The following is a 21,375-nucleotide window of genomic DNA, read 5'->3' as shown; positions in this document are numbered from 1 at the left end:
CATCCCCTTACTTTCAGTCTCTATGTGTCTCTATGTGTGAAGTGGGTCTCTTGTAGACAGCAAATATATGGGTCTTGTTTTTGTATCCATTCAGCCAATCTGTGTCTTTTGGTGGGAGCATTTAATCCATTTACATTTAAGGTAATTATCGATATGTATGTTCCTGTTCCTATTTTCTTAATTGTTTTGGGTTCATTATTGTAGGTCTTTTCCTTCTCTTGTGTTTTTTGCCTAGAGAAATTCCTTTAGCAGTTGTTGTAAAGCTGGTTTGGTGGTGCTGAACTCTCTCAGCTTTTGCTTGTAAGGTTTTAATTTCTCCATCAAATCTGAATGAAATCCTTGCTGGGTAGAGTAATCTTGGTTGCAGTGTTTTCTCCTTCATCGCTTTAAATATTTCCTTCCAGCCCCTTCTGGCTTGCAGTGTTTCTGCTGAAAGATCAGCTCTTAACCTTATGGGGATTCCCTTGTGTGTTATTTGTTGTTTTTCCCTTGCTGCTTTTAATATGTTTTCTTTGTATTTAATTTTTGACAGTAGATTAATATGTGTCTTGGCGTATTTCTCCTTGGATTTATTTTGTATGGGACTCTCTGTGCCTCCTGGATTTGATTAACTATTTCCTTTCCCATATAAGGGAAGTTTTCAACTATAATCTCTTCAAGTATTTTCTCAGTCCCTTTCTTTTTCTCTTCTTCTTCTGGAACCCCTATAATTCGAATGTTGGTGCATTTAATTTTGTCCCAGAGGTCTCTGAGACTGTCCTCAGTTCTTTTCCTTCTTTTTTCTTTATTCTACTCTGCAGTAGTTATTTCCACTATTTTATCTTCCAGGTCACTTATCCGTTCTTCTGCCTCAGTTATTCTGCTATTGATCCCATCTAGAGTATTTTTCATTTCACTTATTGTGTTGTTCATCGTTGCTTGTTTCATATTTATTTCTTATAGGCCCTTGTTAAATGTTTCTTGCATTTTGTCTATTCTATTTCCAAGATTTGGATCAACTTTACTATCATTATTCTGAATTCTTTTTCAGGTAGACTGCCTATTTCCTCTTCATTTGTTAGGTCTGGTGGGTTTTTATCTTGCTCCTTCATCTGCTGTGTGTTTTTCTGTCTTCTCATTTTGCTTATCTTACTGTGTTTGAGGTCTCCTTTTTGCAGGCTGCAGGCTCGTAGTTCCCGTTGTTTTTGGTGTCTGTCCCCAGTGGCTCATGTTGGTTCAGTGGGCTGTGTAGGCTTCCTGGTTGAGGGGACTAGTGCCTGTGTTGTGGTGGATGAGGCTGGATCTTGTCTTTCTGGTGGGCAGGTCCACGTCTGGTGGTGTGTTTTGGGGTGTCTGTGGACTTATTATGATTTTAAGCAGCCTCTCTGGTAATGGATGGGGTTGTGTTCCTTTGTTGCTAGTTGTTTGGCATAGAATGTCCAACACTGTAGCTTGCTGGTCGTTAAGTGAAGCTGGGTGCTGGTGTTGAGATGGAGATCTCTGGGAGGTTTTCGCCATTTGATATTATGTGGAGCTGGGAGGGCTCTTGTGGACCAGTGTCCTGAAGTTGGCTCTCCCACCTCAGTGGCACAGCAGTGACTCCTGGCTGCAGCACCAAGAGCCTTTCATCCACATGGCTCAGAATACAAGGGAGAAAAAGTAGAAAGAAAGAATTAGTAGAAGTAGAAAGAAAGAAAAAAAGAAAGAAAGAAGGAATGAAAGAAAGGAGGGAGGGAGGGAAGGAGGAAGGAAGGAAGGAAGGAGGGAAGGAAGGAAAAAAGAAAGAAAGAAGATAAAGTAAAATAAAATAACATAAGATAAAATATAATAAAGTTATTAAAAAATAATTATGAAGAAAAAACATTGAAAACAAAACAAAACAAAACAAAAAATGGACGGATAGGACAAATGGTGGAAGCAAAGCTATACAGACAAAATCTCACACAGAGCATAACATACAAACTCACAAAAAGAGAAGAAGGAGAAAAAGTCACAAATCTTGCTCTCAAAGTCCACCTCCTCAATTTGGGATGATTCGTTGTCTATTCATGTATTCCACAGATGCAGGATACGTTGACCACTGTAACTAATGCTTCAATGAACATAGGAGTGCATATGTCCTTTCAAATTAGTGTTTTCATTTTTTCCATATATATTCCCAGGAGTGGAATTGCGTTATCATATAGTAGTTCTATTTTTAGTTTTTAAAGGAGCCTCCATACTGTTTTCTGTAGTGTCTGCATCATTTTACATTCCCACCAACAGTGTATGAGGGTTCCCTTTTCTCTACATCCTTGGCAAGGTTTGATATTTATAGATTTTTTGATGATAGCCGTTCTGACAGGTCTGAGATGATATCTCATTGTGGTTTTGATTTGCATTTCCCTGATGATGAGTCATGCTAAGCATCTTTTCATGTGTCTATTGACCATCTATATGTCTTATTTGTAAAATTGTCTATTCAGGTACTCTGCCCATGTTTTTAATTGGTTGTTTTTTGTTTTCTGTTTTTTTTTTTTTTTTTGATGTTGAGCTGTATGTGCTCTTTCTATATTTTGGATATTAACCCCTTATTTTGATATACCATTTGCAAATATCTTCTCCCATTAAGTAGGTGGACATTTTGTTTTGCTGATAGTTTCCTTCACTGTGGAAAAGGTTTTTAATTTGATGTGTACATTGTTTTTTGCTTTTGTTTCCCTTCTCTGAGGAGACACATCCCCCAAAATATTGGTAAGACGGATGTCAAAGAGCATACTGCCTATGTTTTCTTCTAGAAGTTTTATGATTTCGTGTCTTACATTTAGTCTTTAATTCATTTTGAATTTGTTTTTGTATATGTTGTGAGAAAGTAGTCTAGTTTTGTTATTTTGCAGGTAGCTGTCCAGTTTTCCCAATACTATTTATTGAAGAGCCTGTCTTTTCCCTGTTGTATATTCTTGACACTTTTGTCATAGATTAATTGCCCATGTAAGTGTGGGTCCATTCTGGGCTATCTCTTCTGTTTCATTGAGCTATGTATCTTTTTTGTGTGTGCCAGTACCATGCTGTTTCGATTGCTGTAGATTTGTAGTATAGTTTGAAATCAGGGAGTGTGATACCTACAGTTTTGCTCTTTTTAAAGATTGTTTTGGCTATTTGGGGTCTTTTATGTTCCCATACAAATTTTAGAATTATTTGTTCAAGTTCTATGAAAAATACTATTGGTATTTTGATAGGGATTGCACTGAATCTGTAGATTGCTTTGGGTAGTATGGTCATTTTAACAATATTAATTCTTCCAATCCCTGAGCACAATATACTTTTCCATTTGTTTTTGTCATCTTGACTATCTTTCATCAACATCTTATAGTTTTACCTTCTTGTTTAGAGTTATTCCTAGATATTTTATTCTTTTTGATGCAATTGTAAATGGGATTGTTTTCTTGCTTTCTCTTTCTGATAATTTGTTGTTAGTATAAAGAAATGAACAGATTTCTATATATTAATTTTATATCCTGCAACTTTACCAAATTCGTTGATGAGCTCGAGTAGATTTTTGGTGGTGTATTTAGGATTTTCTATGTATTGTATCATGTCATCTGCAGTGACAGTTTTCCTTCTTCCTTTCCAGTTTGGATTTCTTCTATTTCTTTTTCTTGTCTAATTGCTATAGCTATGACTTCCAATATTTTTCTGAATAAAAGAGGCTAGAATGGACATCCTTATCTTTTTCCTGATCTTAGAGGAAATGCTCTCAGCTTTTCACCATTGAGTATGATGTTAACGGTGGGCTTGTCATATGTGGCCTTTATTATGTTGATGTATGTTCCCTCTATACTCACTTGTTTCAGAGTTTTTTTTTTAATCATGAATAGATGTTGAATTTTGTCAAAAGCTTTTTCTGCATCTATCAAGGTGATAAGATGATTTTTGTTCTACAATTTTTTAATGTGGTATATCACTTTGATTTGTGGATAATGGGCCATCCTTGCACCCCTGGGATAAAACTCATTTGATCATCATGTTTGATCCTTTTAATATATTGTTGAATTCTGTTTGTAATATTCTGTTGAGAATTTTTGCATCTATGTTCATCAGTGATATTGGCTTGTAATTTTCTTTTTTTTAAAAAAGAAGCTATCTTTGTCTCGTAGAAAAAGTCCAGAAGCGTTCCTTCCTCAGCAGTTTTTAAGAAGAGCTTGAGAAGGGTAGATGTTAATGCTTCTTTAAATGTTTGGTAGAATTGACCCATGAAGCCATCTGGTCATGAATCATTGTTTGTTGGGAGTTTTTAAAAATTGCTAATTCAGTTTCATTACTGATAATTTATCTGTTCATATTTTTTATTTCTTCCTGATTCAGTCTTTAGAGGTTGTACATTTATAGGAATTTGTCCATTTCTTCCAGGTTGCCCATTTCATTGTTTGTAGTAATCTCTTATGATCCTTTTTTTTTTTTTTGTGGTACACGGGCCTCTCACTCTTGTGGCCTCTTCCGTTGCAGAGCACAGGCTCCGGACGCGCAGGCTCAGCAGCCGTGGCTCATGGGCCTAGCTGCTCTGCAGCATGTGGGATCTTCCCGGACGGGGGCACAAACTCATGTCCCCTGCATTGGCAGGTGGACTCTCAACCACTGAGCCACCAGGGAAGCCCTCTTATGATCCTTTGTATTTCTGTAACTTCTTCCTTTTCATTTCTGATTTTATTGATTTGTGCTCTCTCTGTTTTTCTCTTGATGAGTTTGGCTAAAGGTTCATCAATCTGTATATATATATATATATATATATATATATATATATATATATATATATATATATATACATGCTTATTTTAAGTTACTGATTTCTTAAGTTTGAATGCTTTTGTGTGTGTGTGTGTGTGGTATGCAGGCCTCTCACTGTTGTGGCCTCTCCCGTTACAGAGCACAGGCTCTGGATGTGCAGGCCCAGCGGCCATGGCTTCACGGGCACAGCCGCTCCGCGGCATGTGGGATCTTCCTGGACCAGGGCACGAACCCGTGTCCCCTGCATCTGCAGGCGGACTCTCAGCCACTGCGCCACCAGGGAAGCCCTGAATGCTTTTTAACAACCCTGCATTTTTACTCCCTCTCAATATTTACTGTTCTTTTTTTTTTTTTTTTTTTCTGTGTGTGTGGTATGCGGGCCTCTTACTGTTGTGGCCTCTCCCGTTACAGAGCACAGGCTCTGGACGTGCAGGCTTAGCGGCCATGACTCACGGGCCCAGCCGCTCCTCAGCATGTGGGATCTTCCCTGACTGGGTCATGAACCCGTGTCCCCTGCATTGGCAGGCGGACTCTCAACCACTGTGCCACCAGGGAAGCCCAACATTTACTGTTTTTGACATCAGATTTTACATCCTTTTGTTTTGTGTACCCCTTAACTACTTACTGCAGACATAGATGATTTTACTGCTTTTGTAAACTCCTACTATCTTTATAAGTAGTTGATCTACTACCTTAACTGTATACTTGCCTTTGTCAATAAGATTTTTCCTTTGGTAATTTTTATATTTCTAGTTGTGGCCTTTTCTTTTCTGCTTAGAGAAGTCCCTTAAAGGTGGTTTGCTGGTACTAAACTCTTCTAGATTTTGCTTGTCTGTAAATCTTTTGATCTCTTCATCAAATGTGAATGAAAGCCTTGCCAGGTACAGTATAGTTGGTTGTAGGTTTTTCCCTTTCATCACTTTGAATATATCAAATCACTCCCTTCTGGACTGCAGTTTCTGCTGAAAAATCAGCTGATAGCCTTATGGGAGTTTCCTCATACATTACTAGTTATTTTCCCTTGCTATTTTTATTACTCTCTCCTTATCTTTAATTTTTGTAATTTTAATTATAATGTATCTTGGTGTAGATCACTTTGGGTTGATCCTATTTGGAACTTTCTGTGCTTCCTGGACCTGGATGTCTGTTTCCTTTCCCAGGTTAGAAATGTTTTCAGCAGTTATATCTTCAAATAAGTTCTCTGCCCCTTTCTCTTTCCTTCTTCTTCTGGGACCCCTATAACGTGAATGTTTGTTAGTATGCTTGATGTTGTCCCAGGAGTCTCTTAAACTGTTCCATTAATAAATTTTTCTTTTTTCTGTTCAGCTTGCATGATTCTCATTACTTTTCCAGTTCACTGACCTGTTCCTCTGTCTCATCTAATCTGCTGCAAAACTCCTTCTTGTGTATTTTTTATTTAAGTTATTGTATCTTTCAGCTCTGTTTGGTTTTTCTTTATATTTTCTAAGTTTTTGGTAAACTTCTCACTGTGTTTATCCATTCTTCTGAATTTGTTGAGCATCTTTATGGTCATTTCCATGGAAACTCTATCAGGTAGATTGTTTATCTCCACTTTGCTTTGTTCTTCTGGTGCTTTATTTTATTCCATCATTTGGAACATGTTCCTCTGTCACCTTATTTTACCTTATTCTCTATTTTTATTCCTATGCATTAGATAGAATGGTTACATTTTTGTATCTTGGAGAAGTGGCCTTATGGAAGAAATGTTCTATATGTCTCAGCAGGGCACTCCCCTCTGGTCATCAGAGCTAACTACTCTAGTGTTGCCCCCTATGTGGGCTGTGTGGGTCCTTCTGTTGTGATGGGCTGACTACTGTGGGTCGTCTAGTGGGTGGCTGGCCCCTGGTCTGGTTGGTTGCTAGGCCCTGCCTTTTGCAAAGGATTCTGGCAGCTGATGGGTGGGGCTGTGTCACAAAGTGGCTGGCTGCAGAGCCCAAATGGTTGCAGGGCTAGTGCTGCAACCACTGCTGCTCCTACTGCTACCACAGCCACAGCCAAATTTGAAGCAAATGGAGGGCCAGAGGAGCCAGATGAAGATATGGGAGTTGTTGTTCTCTTTGACTAATCACCAAAAAGCAACCAACTCAGCCAGCTTTATTTGTGAAATAAGAAAATAGAGGCTTATTTCTCTTAAAGAAAAAAAAAATGTCAAGGGTCCTGGATCTAGTGTCAGCCTATTGGTGGGCTGGGCTGGGCTTGTGGGGCTCCTGGAGCTGGTATCATCCTGCTGGTGGGTGGGGCTTAGGGGAGCGTGTCCCAGGGCTGGTGCCAGACTGCTGGTGGGTATACCAGGGTGCTGGGGTCTCTGGCTTCAGGACTCTGGGGGTCCCAGGCTTCAGGACTCTTGGGGTCCCAGAGTTGGTGTCAGTCTGCTGGTTGGCCAAGCTGGATCCTGGGGTCTCTGGCTACAGAGCCCAGGGGGTTCTGGAGCTGGTGTCAGCTCTTTGGTAGGTGGGTCCAAATCCTGGTGTGGCTAGCTGAGGGGCCCAAGCTGTTCCAAAGCTGGTGTCGGCTTATTGGTGGGCAGGGACAGGGTCCTGGGCATTCTGGGGTAAGTGCTGGCTCTCAGTTTTTTGGTGGAGCTGCTTACCAATGTCTCTGGCCCTAAGGCCTGGGTGTCCTGGAGCTGGTGTTGGCCTGCTGGTGAGTGGGGCTGGGTCCCAACAGTCCACAGTGGTCTTGGGGCTAGTGCTGGTATGCTGATGCGTGGGTCCATGTTCTGTGCCCTCTCGTGGGTGGGGTTGTGTCCTTGGGTGGCTGGAAGGTCCTAAGGCAGTGGGTCTGCTGGTGGGTGGGGGTGTGTCCCCACCCAGCTGGTTGCTTGGCCTGAGGTGTCCCAGTACTAGTGTCAATAGGCTGGTGGGTGAGGCTCGGTCCTGGTGCTTATAAGCTGGAAGGAGGATTCCAAAGTGATGCTTGCCAGCACCAATGTCCTCATGGTAGAGTGAGATCCCCAAAAGCTCTTCCACCCACATCTATGTCCCCAGGGTAAGCTCCAGTTACCTCCTTCCTCTCCAGGAGGCTCTCCAAGATCTGCAGGTCTGTCTGACACAGGCTCCTTTCAAATTACTGCTTCTGCCCTGGATCCTGGAGCATGTGAGGTTTTGTGCATGCCTTTTAAGAGTGGAGACTCTATATTCCACAGCTCTCTGACTCTCCTGAAGGTAAGCCCCACTGGCCTTCTGGGGACTCATCTTCCTCGTGCAGCTGGGGGGCCTGATGTGGGGCTCAGACCTCTTGTTCTTTGTGGGGAACCACTGCAATTGTAATTATCCTCCATTTGTGGTTGCCCACACAGGGGATACTGCATCTCCACCCCTCTTATCCATCTTGTGGTTGCTTTTTCATATCTTTAGTTGTAGAAGATCTTTTCTGCCTTCAATTCTTTCTTACTGATAGTTGCTCTATAAATTGTTATAATTTTGGTGTTTCCATGGGAGGAGGTGAGCTCAGAGTTTTTCTACTATGCCATCCTCCCCAGCTCTGATTTTGCTCTCTTTTAACAATAATCCTATAACAGAGGGAATAAACAACAAAAAATAGAGAAAGCAGACTTCATTCTGGTGGCACCCTGACCCTTATGTTTGGGATTCTGAACCTCCTCTTGTAGCTGCAGCCCTGGAACTCTGCAGGATACTTCTTGATGCTGCTTTCCCCCGTTCCTCACTGAGGAATTCCACCCCTTTGCTACTTGAGGCCTCCAAGTGAGAGGAATAAATTGCTTATACATTTTAAATGACATAGACCAAACAAAACTGCCAAGTTAAAGATGAATGAATTTTTCTAATATGCTAGTTTTCTTCATAGAAAAAGTAAACAATGTTTCACACAGCCTCCCCCATTTCTTCACTCCCTTTCTCATTCCCTTATCTAAATATAGCATGGTTTTGAATCTCAAATCCCAGAAAACTTTGAATGAATTCTTTCTTTTATTATAAAATAGCACATAAGATCTGATATGGATTAAATGTAGTATATTATCAGACTGAATTATGTGACATGACCAGTTCATCTGTCATGAACTGATTACTGTTTTTACTATGAACAAGCCAAAGTAAATAAATTGTTAAAAATTTGGAAATTGAAGAGGAAAAATGATTTTACAACAATTATTACTATCTACTGGCATTTACATGTATTCCCTTCTGGCCTTCTCCCATATGTAATATGTATTTTTACATTTTTGTGCTCATAGTAAACGTCATTTTATATTTCTTTTATGTAATTTTATATTATAAATACTATCAGTGTTGTTACATATTGTCCAAAGCTATTATTTTATATATATGTATTTCATTGAAATACAGTTGTTTTACAGTATTGTGTTAGTTTCAGGAGTACAACTTAGAGATTCAATATCTTTACAGATTATATTCCATTATAGGTTATTACAAATAATGGGTATAATTCTCTGTGCTATACAGTAGTTTGTAGCTGTACCATTTTATAGTCCCACCGACAGTGTACAAGTGTTCCCTTTTCTCCACATCCTGGCCAACATTTTTTATTTGTAGACTTTTTGATGACAGCCATTCTGGCAGGTGTGAGGTGATATCTCATTGTGGTTTTGATTTGCATTTCTTTAATAGTTAGTGATATTGAGTTTCTTTCCATGTGCGTGTTAGCTATCTGTATGTCTTCTTTGGAAAAATGTCTATTTAAGTCTTCTGCCAATTTTTTTATTGGATTTTTTTTTTTTAATATTCAGTTGTACGAGCTGTTTGTGTATTTTGGATATTAATCCCTTGTTAGTACCATCATTTGTAAATATTTTCTCCCATTCTGTATGTTGTCTTTTCATTTTGTTGTGCAAAAATTTTTAAGTTTGATTAGGTCTTATTTATTTATTTATTTATTTTTTGCGGTACACGGGCCTCTCACTGTTGTGGCCTCTCCCGTTGTGGAGCACAGGCTCTGGACGCGCAGGCTCAGTGGCCATGGCTCACGGGCCCAGCCACTCCATGGCATGTGGGATCCTCCCGGACCGGGGCACGAACCCGTGGTCCCTGCATCGGCAGGTGGGCTCTCAACCACTGTGCCACCAGGGAAGCCCTATTTTTGTTTTTATTAATTAATTTATTTTTGTCTTGGGAGACTGATTTAAGAAAATATTACTATGATTTATGTCTGAAAATGTTTGGCCTATGTTCTCTTCTAGCAGTTTTATGGTGTCATGTCTTACGTTTAGGTCTTTAAACCATTTTAAGTTCATTTTTATATATGGTGTGCGGAAGTGCTCTAATTTCATTGTTTCACATGTGGCTGTCCAGTTTTCCCAGCATCACTTGTTGAAGAGACTGTCTTTTCTCCATTGTATATTCTTGCTCCTTTGTCATAAATTGACTGTAGGTGAGTAGGTTTATCTCTGGGACTTCTAGTCAGTTCCATTGATCTATGTGTCTGTTTTTGTGCCAATATCACACTGTTCTGATTACTGTAGTTTTGTAGTATAGTTTGAAGTCTGGTAGGGTTATACCTCCATTTTTGTTCTTTTTTCTCAAGACTGCTTTGGCAACTTGGGGTCTTTTGTGGTTCCATATAAATTTTAGAATTATTTGTTCTAATTCTGTGAAAAATATCACGGCTATTTTGATAGGGATTGTAGTAAGTCTGTAGGTTGCTTTCAGTAGTATGGCCATTTTAATAATATTAATTTTTCCAATCCAAGAGCGCAGAATATCTTTCAATTTCTTTGAACGACCTTCAATTTCCTTCATTAATTTTTATAGTTTTCATTATATAGGTCTTTCACCTCCCTTAGTTAAGATTATTCCTAGGTTTCTTTTTAGATGAGATTTTTAACAAGGTTTTTTTTTTTTACTTTCTCTTCCTGATATTTCGTCATTAGTGTTTAAAAATGCAATAGATTTCTGTATATTAATCTTGTATCCTGCAACCTTGATGAATTCCTTTATTAGGTCTAATAGTTTTGATGTGTAAACTTTAGAGTTCTCTAAATAAAATATCATGTCATCTGCAAATAGTGACAGTTTTACCTGTCTCCTTCTGATTTGGATACCTTTTATTTCTTTTTCTTTTCTGATTGCTGTGGCTAGGACTTCCAATACTATGTTAAAGAGAAGCATCTTTGTCTTTTTCCTGAATTTAGCAAGAAGGCATTTGGCTTTTCACCATCAAGCATTAGGCTGAATGTGGGTTTGTTGTAAGTGGCCTTTATTATGTTGAGATGTGTTACCTTTATACCCACTTTGATGAGTGCTTTTTTTTTTAACATCTTTATTGAGGTATAATTGCTTTACATTGTTGTGTTAGTTGCAGATGTATAACAAAGTGAATCAGCTATACGTATACATATATCCCCATATCCCCTACCTCTTGTGTCTCCCTCCCTCCCACCCTCCCTAACCCACCCATCTAGGTGGTCACAAAGCACTGAGCTCATGTCCCTGTGCTCTGCAGCTTCTTCCCACTAGCTATCTATTTTACATTTGGTAGTGTATATATGCCCATGCCACTCTCTCAGTTCATCCCAGCTTACGCTTCCCACTCCCCATGTCCTCAAGTCCATTCTCTACGTCTGAATTTTTATTCCTGTCCTGCCCATAGGTTCTAAAGAACCATTCTTTTTTTTCTTTAGATTCCATATATATATGTGTTAGCATACAGTATTTGTTTTTCTCTTTTTGACTTACTTCACTCTGTAAGACACACTCTAGGTCCATCCACCTCACTACAAATAACTCAATTTCGTTTCTTTTTATGGCTGAGTAATATTCCATTGTATATATGTGCCACATCTTCTTTATCCATTCATCTGTTGATGGACACTTAGGTTGCTTCTATGTCCTGGCTATTGTAAATAGAGCTGCAATGAACATTGTGGTATATGACACTTTTTGAATTATGGTATTCTCAGGGTATATGCCCAGTAGTGGGATTGCTGGGTTGTATGGTAGTTTTTAGTTTTTCAAGGAACCTCCATACTGTTCTCCATAGTGGCTGTATCAATTTACATCCCCACCAACAGTGCAAGAGGGTTCCCTTTTCTCCACATCCTCTCCAACATTTATTATTTGTAGATTTTCTAATGATGTCCATTCTGACCAGTGTGAGGTGATATCTCATTGTGATTTTTGTTTGCATTGCTCTAATGATTAGTGATGTTGAGTATCCTTTCATGTGTTTGTTGGAAATCTGTATATCTTCACTGCAGAAATATCTATTTAAGTCTTCTGCCCATTTTTAGATTGGGTTGTTTGTTTTCTTGATAATGAGTTGCATGAGCTGCTTGTATATTTTGGAGATGAATCCTTTGTCAGTTGCTTCATTTGCAAATATTTTCTCCCATTCTGAGTGTTGTCTTTTCATCTTGTTTATGGTTTCCTTTGCTGTGCAAAAGATTTTAAGTTTCATTAGGTCCCATTTATTTATTTTTGATTTTATTTCCCTTTCTTAAGGAGGTGGGTACAAAAGGACCTTGCTGTGATTTATGTCAAAGACTGTTCTGCCTATGTTTTCCTTTAAGAGTTTTATAGTGTCTGGCCTTACATTTAGGTCTTTAATCCACTTTGGGTTTATTTTTGTGTATGGTGTTATGGAGTGTTCTAATTTCATTCTTTTACATGTAGCTATCCAGTTTTCCTGGCACCACTTGTTGAACAGGCTGTCTTCTCTCCATTGTATATTTTTGCCTCCTTTTTCAAAGATAAGGTGACCATATGTGCGTGGGTTTATCTCTGGGCTTTCTATCCTGTTCCATTGATCTATATTTCTGTTTTTGTTCCAGTACCACACTTTCTTGATTACTGTAGCTTTGTAGTATAGTCTAAAGTCAGGGACCCTGATTCCTCCTCCTCCATCTTTCTTTCTGAAGATTGCTTTGGCTATTTGGGGTATTTTGTGTTTCCATACAAATTGTGAAATTTTTTATTCTAGTTCTGTGAAAATGCCATTGACTGTTTGATAGGGATTGCATTGAATGTGTAGATTGCTTTGGGCAGTATAGTATTTTCACAATGTTGATACTTTCAATCCAAGAACATGGTATATTTCTCCATCTGTTTGTATCTTCTTTAATTTCTTTCATCAGTGACTTATAGTTTTCTTCATACAGGTCCTTTGTCTCCTTACGTAGCTGTATTCCTAGGTATTTCATTCTTTTTATTGCAATGGTAAATGGGAGTGTTTCCTTAATTTCTCTTTCAGATTTTTCAACATTAGTGTATAGGAATGCAAGAGACTTCTGTGCATTAATTTTGTATCCTGCTACTTTACCAAATTCATTGATTAGCTCTAATAGTTTTCTGGTATCATCTTTAGGATTCTCTATGTATAGTACCATGTCATCTACAAACAGTGACAGTTTTGCTCCTTATCTTCTGATTTGGATTCATTTTATGTCTTTTTCTTCTCTGATTGCTGTGGCTAAAACTTCCAAATCCATGTTGAATAATAGTGGTGAGAGTGGGCATCCTTGTCGTGTTTCTGATTTTTGATGAAATGGTTTCAGTTTTTCATCATTGAGAATGATGTTGAGTGTGCATTTGTCATATATGGCCTTTATTATGTTGAGGTGAGTTCACTGTATGCCTACCTTCTGAAGAGCTTTTAGCCTAAATGGTTTTTGAATTTTGTTGAAAGCTTTTTATGCATCTATTGAGATAATCATATGGTTTTTATCCTTCAGTTTGTTATATGGTGTATCACAATGATTGATTTGCGTATATTGAAGAATCCTTTTTTTGTAACAGCTTTGTGTGGTTTTGGTATCAGGGTGATGGTGGCCTTGTAGAATGAGTTTGGGAGTGTTCCTCCCTCTGCTATATTTTGGAAGAGTTTGAGAAGGATAGGCATTAGCTCTTCTCTAAATGTTTGATAGAATTCTACTGTGAAGCCATCGGGTCCCAGGTTTTTGTTTGGTGCAAGATTTTTAATCAGTTTCAATTTCAGTCCTTGTGATTGGTCTGTTCATATTTTCTATTTTTTCCTGGTTCAGTCTCGGAAGGTTGTGGTTTTGTAAGAATTTGTCAATTTCTTCCAGGTTGTCCCTTTTATTGGCATATAGTTGCTTGTAGTAATCTCTTGTGATCCTTTGTATTTCTGCAGTGTCAGTTGTTACTTTTCCCTTTTCATTTCTAATTCTGTTGATTTGAGTCTTCTCCCTGTTTTTCTTGATGAGTCTGGCTAATGGCTTATCAATTTTTTTATCTTCTCAAAGAACCAGCTTTTACTTTTATTGATCTTTGCTATTGTTTCCTTCATTTATTTTTCATTTATTTATGATCTGATCTTTATGATTTCTTTCCTTCTGCTAACTTTGGGGTTCTTTTGTTCTTCTTTCTCTAATTGCTTTAGGTGTAAGCTTAGGTTCTTTATTTGAAATGTTTCTTGTTTCTTGAGGTAGGTTTTTATTGCTATAAACTTCCCCCATAGAACTTCTTTTGCTGCATCCCATAGGTTTTGGGTCGTCGTGTTTTCATTTTCATTTCTTTCTTGGTCTTTTTTATTTCCCCTTTTCTTCAGTGACCTCTTGGTTATATAGTAGTGTATTGTTTAGCCTCCATATGTTTGTATTTTGTTACAGTTTTTTTCCCCTGTAATTGATATCTAGTCTCATAGCATTGTGGTCAGAAAAGATACCTGATATGATTTCAATTTTCTTAAATTTACCAAGGCTTGAATTGTGACCCAAGATATGATCTATCCTGGAGAATGTTCTGTAAGCACTTGAGTAGAAAGTCTATTCTGTTGTTTTTGGATGGAATGTCCTATATATATCAATTAAGACCATCTTGTTTAATGTATCATTTAAAGCTTGTGTGTCCTTATTTATTTTCATTTTGGATGATCTGTCCTTTGGTGAAAGGGGGGTGTTAAAGTCCCCTACTATGGTTGTGTTACTGTTGATTCCCCCGTTTATGGCTGTTAGCATTTGCCTTATATATTGAGCTGCTCTTATGTTCGGTGCATCAATATTTATAATTGTTATATCTTCTTTTTGGATTGATCCCTGTGTCATTATATAGTGTTCTTCTTTGTTGTTGTAATAGTCTTTATTTTAAAGTCTATTTTGTGTTATATAAGAATTGCTGCTCCAGCTTTCTTTTGATTTCCATTTGCATGTAATATCTTTTTCCCTCCCCTCACTTTCAGTCTGTATGTGTCCCTAGGTCTGAAGTGTGTCTCTTGTAGATAGCATATATATGGGTCTTGTTTTTGTATCCATTTATCCAGTCTATGTATTTTGGTTGGAGCATTTAATCCATTTACATTTAAGGTAATTATCGATATGTATGTTCCTTTTACCATTGTCTTAATTGTTTTGGGTTTGTTAATGTAGGTCTTTTCCTTCTCTTGTGTTTCCTATCTAGAGAAGTTCCTTAGCATTTGTTGTAAAGATGCTTTTGTGGTGCTGAATTCTCTTCGATTTTGCTTGTGGGTAAAGGTTTTAATTTCTCTGTTGAATTTGAATGAGAGCCTGATGGGTAGAGTAATCTTGGTTGTGGGTTTCTCCCTTTCATCACTTTAAAAAGATCCTTCCACTCCCTTCTGGATTGCAGAATGTCTGCTGAACGATCAGCTGTTAACCTTATGGGGATTCCCTGTATGTTATTTGTTGCTTTTCTCTTGCTGCTTTTAATATTTTTTCTTTGTATTTAAGTTTTGATAGTTTGATTAATATGTTTCTTGTCATGTTTCTTCTTGGATTTATCCTTTATGGAACTCTGCGCTTCCTGGACTTGATTGACTATATCCTTTCTCATATTAGGGAAGTTTTCAAATATAATCTCTTCCAATATTTTCTCAGTCCCTTTCTTTTTCTCTTCTTCTGGGACCCCTATAATTCAGATACTGGTGTGTTTAATGTTGTCTCAGAGGTCTGTGTGATTGTCCTTAATTCTTTTGATTTTTCTTTTTTTCTCCTCTGCACTAGTTATTTCCTCTATTTTATCTTCTGGGTTACTTGTCTGTTCTTCTGCCTCAGTTATCCTGCTATTGATTCCTTCTAGAGAATTTTTAATTTCATTTATTGTGTTGTTCATCATTGTTTGTTTGCTCTTTAGTTCTTCTAGGTCCTTGTTAAACATTTCCTGTATTTTCTCCATTCTATGTTCAAGGTTTTGGGTCATCTTTACTATCAGTGCTCTGAATTCTTTTTTAGGTAGCCTGCCTATTTTCTCTTCATTTGTTTGGTCTGTTGGGTTTTTATCTTGCTCCTTCATCTGCTGTGTATTTCTCTGTCTTCTTATTGGCTTAACTTACTTTGTTTGTGGTCTCCTTTTCACGGGCTGTCAGTTTGTAGTTCCCATTGTTTTTGGTGTCTGCCCCCAGTGGGTAAGGTTGGTTCAGTTGCTTGTGTAGGCTTCCTGGTGGAGGGGACTGGTGCCTGTTTTCTGGCAGATGAGCCTGGATCTTTTCTTTCTGGTGGGCAGAATCGCATCTGGTGGTGTTTTTGGGGGGTGTCTGTGAACTTCGTATGATTTTAGGCAGCCTCTTTGCAAATGGGTAGGCTTGTGTTCCTGTCTTGCTAGTTGTTTGTCGTGGGGTTTCCAGCACTGGAGCTTGCTGGTAATTGGGTGGAGCTGGGTCTTAGCATTGTGACGGAGATCTCTGGGAGAGCTCTTGCTGACTGATATTCCGTGGGACGTGGAGCTCTCTGGTGGTCCAGTGTTCTGAACTAGACAATTGTGGTAAAAAATCTGACTGGTATCTTGGATTTTTCTTTGCTGGGTGATATATCCTGACCAACATGCCATCCCCTCTGCACCGGCTAAGGGAGTATTCAAAGAAGCAGTTAAAATGCATTGCAGGAAACATGGGCACGAGGATCCTCAGGGAGTACACAAAGCAGGGACCACTTAATTTCTCCTGGATGATGTGGAAGGGTTGTGAGATCTGAAGGAAGATGACATGCTATACAAACAATGTTGAAAGAAAGCATATTATATATATAAACGCCCTAGACAAGGGTGGAAGCCTGTTACAAGAAGTAAAAGTATTTCTGAAAGTTTGAAGAGTAGATTTGGGTAAAGGGAGTTAAAGAAAATCTAGAGGTGAAGCTGAGGTGACATGCAGATGGTGTATCTTAAAGGACTCTTTAAAACCTGATGAGTGTTTTTATCATGAATGGATGTTGAATTATGTCAAATGCTTTTTCTGAGTCTATTGAGATGATCATGTGGTTTTTGTCTTTCCTTTTGTTAATGTGCTGTATCACATTGATATGCATACAGTGAACCATCCTTGTAACCCTGGAACCAATCCAACTTGGTCATGGTGTATGATCCTTCTTATGTATTGTTGGATTTGTTTGCTAATATTTTGTTGAGGAATTTTGCATCTATATTCATCAAGGATATTGGCTTGTAATTTTTCTTCGTAGTGTCCTTGTGTGGTTTTTATATCAGGAAAATGGTGGCCTAATAAAATGAATTTTTCAGTGTTCCTTTCTCTTCAATCTTTTGGAATGGTTTGAGAAGGATAGGTATATATTCTTCTTTATATGTTTGGTAAAGTTTCTCAGTGAATCTTTCCAGTCTTTGTTTTTTGTTCACAGGGAGTTTTTTTTTTTTAAAATTACAGATTCTATTTCACTTCTAGTGATCAGTCTCTTCAAATTTTCTGTTTCTTCTTCACTCAGTCTTAGCAGTCTGTATGTTTCTAGAAATTTGTTCATTTCTTCTAGGTTGTCCAATTTGTTGGCATATAACTGTTCATAGTATTCTCATAATTATTTGTATATCTTTAGTATTGGTTGTTATTTCTCCTCTTTAATTCTAATTTTGTTTATTTGTGTCCTTGCTTTTCTTCTTGGTGAGACTTGGTGTGATTTGTCAATTTTGTTCATCTTTTTAGAAAACCAGCTCTTGGTTTTATTGATCTTTTATATTGTTTTCTTAAAATCTCTATTTTATTTATTTCCTCTCTGATCTCTATATTTCCTTCCTTTTGCTGACTTTGTTCTTCTTTTTCTGTTTCTTTTATTTGGTAGGTTAAGTATTTGGTAGGTTAATTTGTTCATTTGAGATTTTTCTTTTATGTCAAGGAATGCCAGTATCACTATGAATTTCCCTTATAGAACTGCTTTTGCTGCATCCCATAGCTTTTGGAAAGTTGTGTTTTCATTTTCATTTGTCTTGAGGTATTTTCTGATTTCCACTTTGATTTTATCATTGACCCATTGGTGTTTTAGTAGCATGTTATTTAGTCTCCACTGTTTTCTCTTTTTCTTTCTGTTGTTCAGCTCTAGTTTCATATTGTTGTGGTCGACAAACATGCTTGATATTATTGCTATCTTCCTAAATAGATGAGTCTATTTTTGTGACCTAGTATGTAGTCTGTCCTAGAGAAATTTCCTTGAAAAGTGTATAGTTTGCATTTTGGGGGGATGTAGTCACCTGTAAATGTTCATTACATTCAACTGGTCTATTCTGTCATTTAGGACCTCTGATGCCTTATTGATTTTTTTGTCTGGTTGATCTGTCCATTGATGTCAGTGGGGGTGTTAAAGTCTCTTGCTATTTTTGTATTATTTTCAATTTCTCCCTTTAAGTTTGTTAGTATTTGCTTTATATATTTAGGTGCTCCTGTATTGGTTGTGTATATGTTAATAAGTATTGTATCCTCTTCTTATATTGATCCTTTCATCATTATTTAATGTCCTTCTTTGTCTTTCATTATAGCCTTTGTTTTAAAGTCTATTTTGTCTGATATGGATATTGCTACCCCTGTTTGCTTGTCATTTTAATCTGCATGAAGTATCTTTTTCCATCCCTTCACTTTCAGTCTGTGTGTTTTTCTCACTGAAGTGAGTCTCTTGTAGGCAATGTATTGAAGGGTCTTTCTTTGTTATTCAATCAGCCACCCTATGTCTTTTGATCAGCACATTTAGTCCATTGACATTTAATAATTATTGATAGGCAAGTACTTATTACCATTTTATTCTGTATTTTACAGTTGTTTTTGCAGTTCTTCTTTGTTCATTTCTTCTTATTATTTTTCTTGTTGTGGTTTGATGATTTTCTCTTGTATTACACTTGAGTTCCTTTCTTTTTGGTTTTTGTGAATCCATTCTATGTTTTTGATTTGTAGTTACTCTGGTTTTCAAGTATGTTAACCCACAACTATATCTATTTGCTTTAGATGGAGAGTCATATAAGTTCAAACACATTCTAAAAGATCTACATCTTTTTAAACATCTTTATTGGAGTATAATTGCTTTACAGTTGTGTGTTAGTTTCTGCTTTATAGCAAAGTGAATCAGTTATACATACACACATGTTTCCATATGTTTCCATATCTCTTCCCTCCTGCGTCTCCCTCCCTCTCACCCTCCCTTTTCCACCCCTCTATGCGGTCACAAACCACTTAGCTGATCTCCCTGTGCTACGTGGCTGCTTCCCACTAGCTATCCACTTTACACTTGGTAGTGTATATATGTCCATGCCATTCTCTCACTTTGTCACAGCCTACCCTTCCCCCTTCCCATATCCTCAAGTCCATGATCTAGTAGGTCTGTGTCTTTATTCCTGTCTTACCCTTAGGTTCTTTATGACCTTCTTTTTTTCTTTTCTTAGATTCCATATATATGTGTTAGCATACAGTATTTGTTTTCTCTTTCTGACTTACTTCACTCTGTATGACAGACTCTAGGTCCATCCACCTCACTACAAATAACTCAGTTTCATTCCTCTTTATGGCTGAGTAATATTGCATTGTATATATGTGCTACATCACCTAAGTGTCCATCAACAGATAAACGTTCTTGAATCTAGCCACAACCATCAGTGAGCACAGTCATCATTTTGTGTTGGTGATCCCTTTCCTTCACTGTGTTTTTCAGGTCTCACCCTCCTTTCCTCCAATTCTTCAGCTGCAGTTCTAAAGACCCCTGCTTTACAGAAAGCACACCTTTGCTGAGGAATTTCTCACAAGAGAAAGGGTGAGGTGTTTTTTTTTCTTTCTTTCTTATAAAATTAAGAAATCTCTGAGCATTATCCTTTGCACTTATGCTGGAGAATTTCTTCCTGAGATATGAATTTTTACCTTACATGTATGGTCTCTGCTAGATCCTTGTCAATTCAATGTGTGTTCATGATTCTAGTGGTTGTATTCTGTGCCTTATGAATTGCCAAGTAACCTTGAGCATAACCCTGCAATGATTGAATAGCACATGTACACACTCATGCATGCACACAGCTGGGAAAGGCCATCTTGCCAGGCCAGGGCTTCTCAACCAGGGTTGAGGTTGGCACTGTCAGGAGACATTTTTTGCTGTCACCAATGGGGGAGGGGCACTACTGGCATTTAGGGTAGAGGACAGGGCTGCTGCTAAACATCCTGCATTGCACAGGACATCTCCCCACAACAAAGAATTATCTGGCTCAAATGTCAATAGTTATGAAGTTGAAAAATGTATGATTTAAAAGAAAACTCTATTTCCTGTAAGTTTGAAGTTCCTTTTTCTTGTTGTGAACCAGTCCTAAAGCAGTGATAAGAGTTCAGGAGAATGACAATGTCCTGTTGAGCTAACTGGGTTCGAAAGGCATAGATTGAGAGGCATAACATAATAGATTGTGGCTCTTGTGTCAATATTGCCACCCCACAAGTATTCCATGTATTTCCACAGGAAAATTCTGGGCTTGGTGCAGCCTTACTAGAGTCAAGTGCTGACTGACAATCTGTACTGAATGAGTTGTTCAGTTGTTCAGGGATTCAACCAAAATTAAATGGATATATCCACATGTAATTTTGATAAATTTTATGATACCCCTTGATTCATCCTTCTAGATATAGGTCCCATTCTTGGGCCCATCTAGTCCAGTACTGACCTCCCCGACTCCTGCTCGTGCTCATGTAGAGTTGGGTGGGAAAGCTAGTTAGGCCATCTCCCCTACAGCTCCATTACAGATAGATACCTACAAAGAGGAGAAAAGGCTTACACCACTCACTGTGCTTCAGGATGAGTATAACAGGACCAGGTATTGAGAACTCCAGCACAGTCAAAGAGAAAGGAAAAAACTGAAATGAGCTGGAGCTGGTCTGAGCCAGAAAAAGCTGTACTGGAAAGTTCCAAACTCAGAACAAGCTGATGTTTCTTGAAGGTCCACAATTTATTTTGAAGACTGTGTGACCCCAGACGATTTCCCTCCAGTCCAGGGTCTGTGACGTCAAGAAAGACCCATTCCCACCAGTCTGACAGTACTACAATATCGATGGTCCTTTGAAAAACAAGTATTGATTATACATTTCACGCTTACCCCTGAGATGAAGTGTTGCTTTGGAGATGCTACTATTTCCGTGAAAATAACCACAAAGCCTCGATTTCCAGGTCACGGTGCGTGCCCGTTTGCCACCCAGAGTTCATCACTGCTGAAGAATCTTGGGAGAACAGCTCAGTTGAGTGGGAGGGCGGATCCCTGCTGAGCAGAGAGTTGGTAGGTTCCTCTGGATCCGCCTCCTCAGAGAAGGGGGAGCTTCTGGACAGCGCTCACATCGGGTTCCGCCGTCTTTCCAAGTTGAGGTAGGAAGACTTGGAGTGCCAGCACTGGCACAGGGTGTTGGTCGCACAGTGCACGCCGCCCACCTGGGACTGGGCTGGGGAGTGGGGTGTGGTGCGGGTATTGCCCGCACGACATCGTTCCTGAGGAC

At 38.5% G+C, this 21,375-nt stretch overlaps 1 protein-coding gene across 1 annotated transcript in view; it reads left to right on the top strand.

Moving 5' to 3' along the window:
* Positions 1–21,375, top strand: part of OCA2 (OCA2 melanosomal transmembrane protein) — a 255,523-nt gene that overhangs the window by 27,993 nt on the left and 206,155 nt on the right. The window contains exons 3-4 of the mRNA XM_082658969.1: positions 19,568–19,666; positions 21,056–21,247. Of these exons, the coding sequence (XP_082515095.1) occupies positions 19,568–19,666; positions 21,056–21,247 (291 nt within the window). The remainder of the gene's footprint in view (positions 1–19,567; positions 19,667–21,055; positions 21,248–21,375) is intronic.

This window comes from Grampus griseus (assembly GCF_964374135.1).
Source record: "Grampus griseus genome assembly, chromosome: 7".
Lineage (NCBI taxonomy): Eukaryota > Metazoa > Chordata > Mammalia > Artiodactyla > Delphinidae > Grampus > Grampus griseus.
The sequence above is the reverse complement of the archived record's forward strand: the minus strand, read 5'-3'. Positions and strand labels throughout refer to the sequence as shown.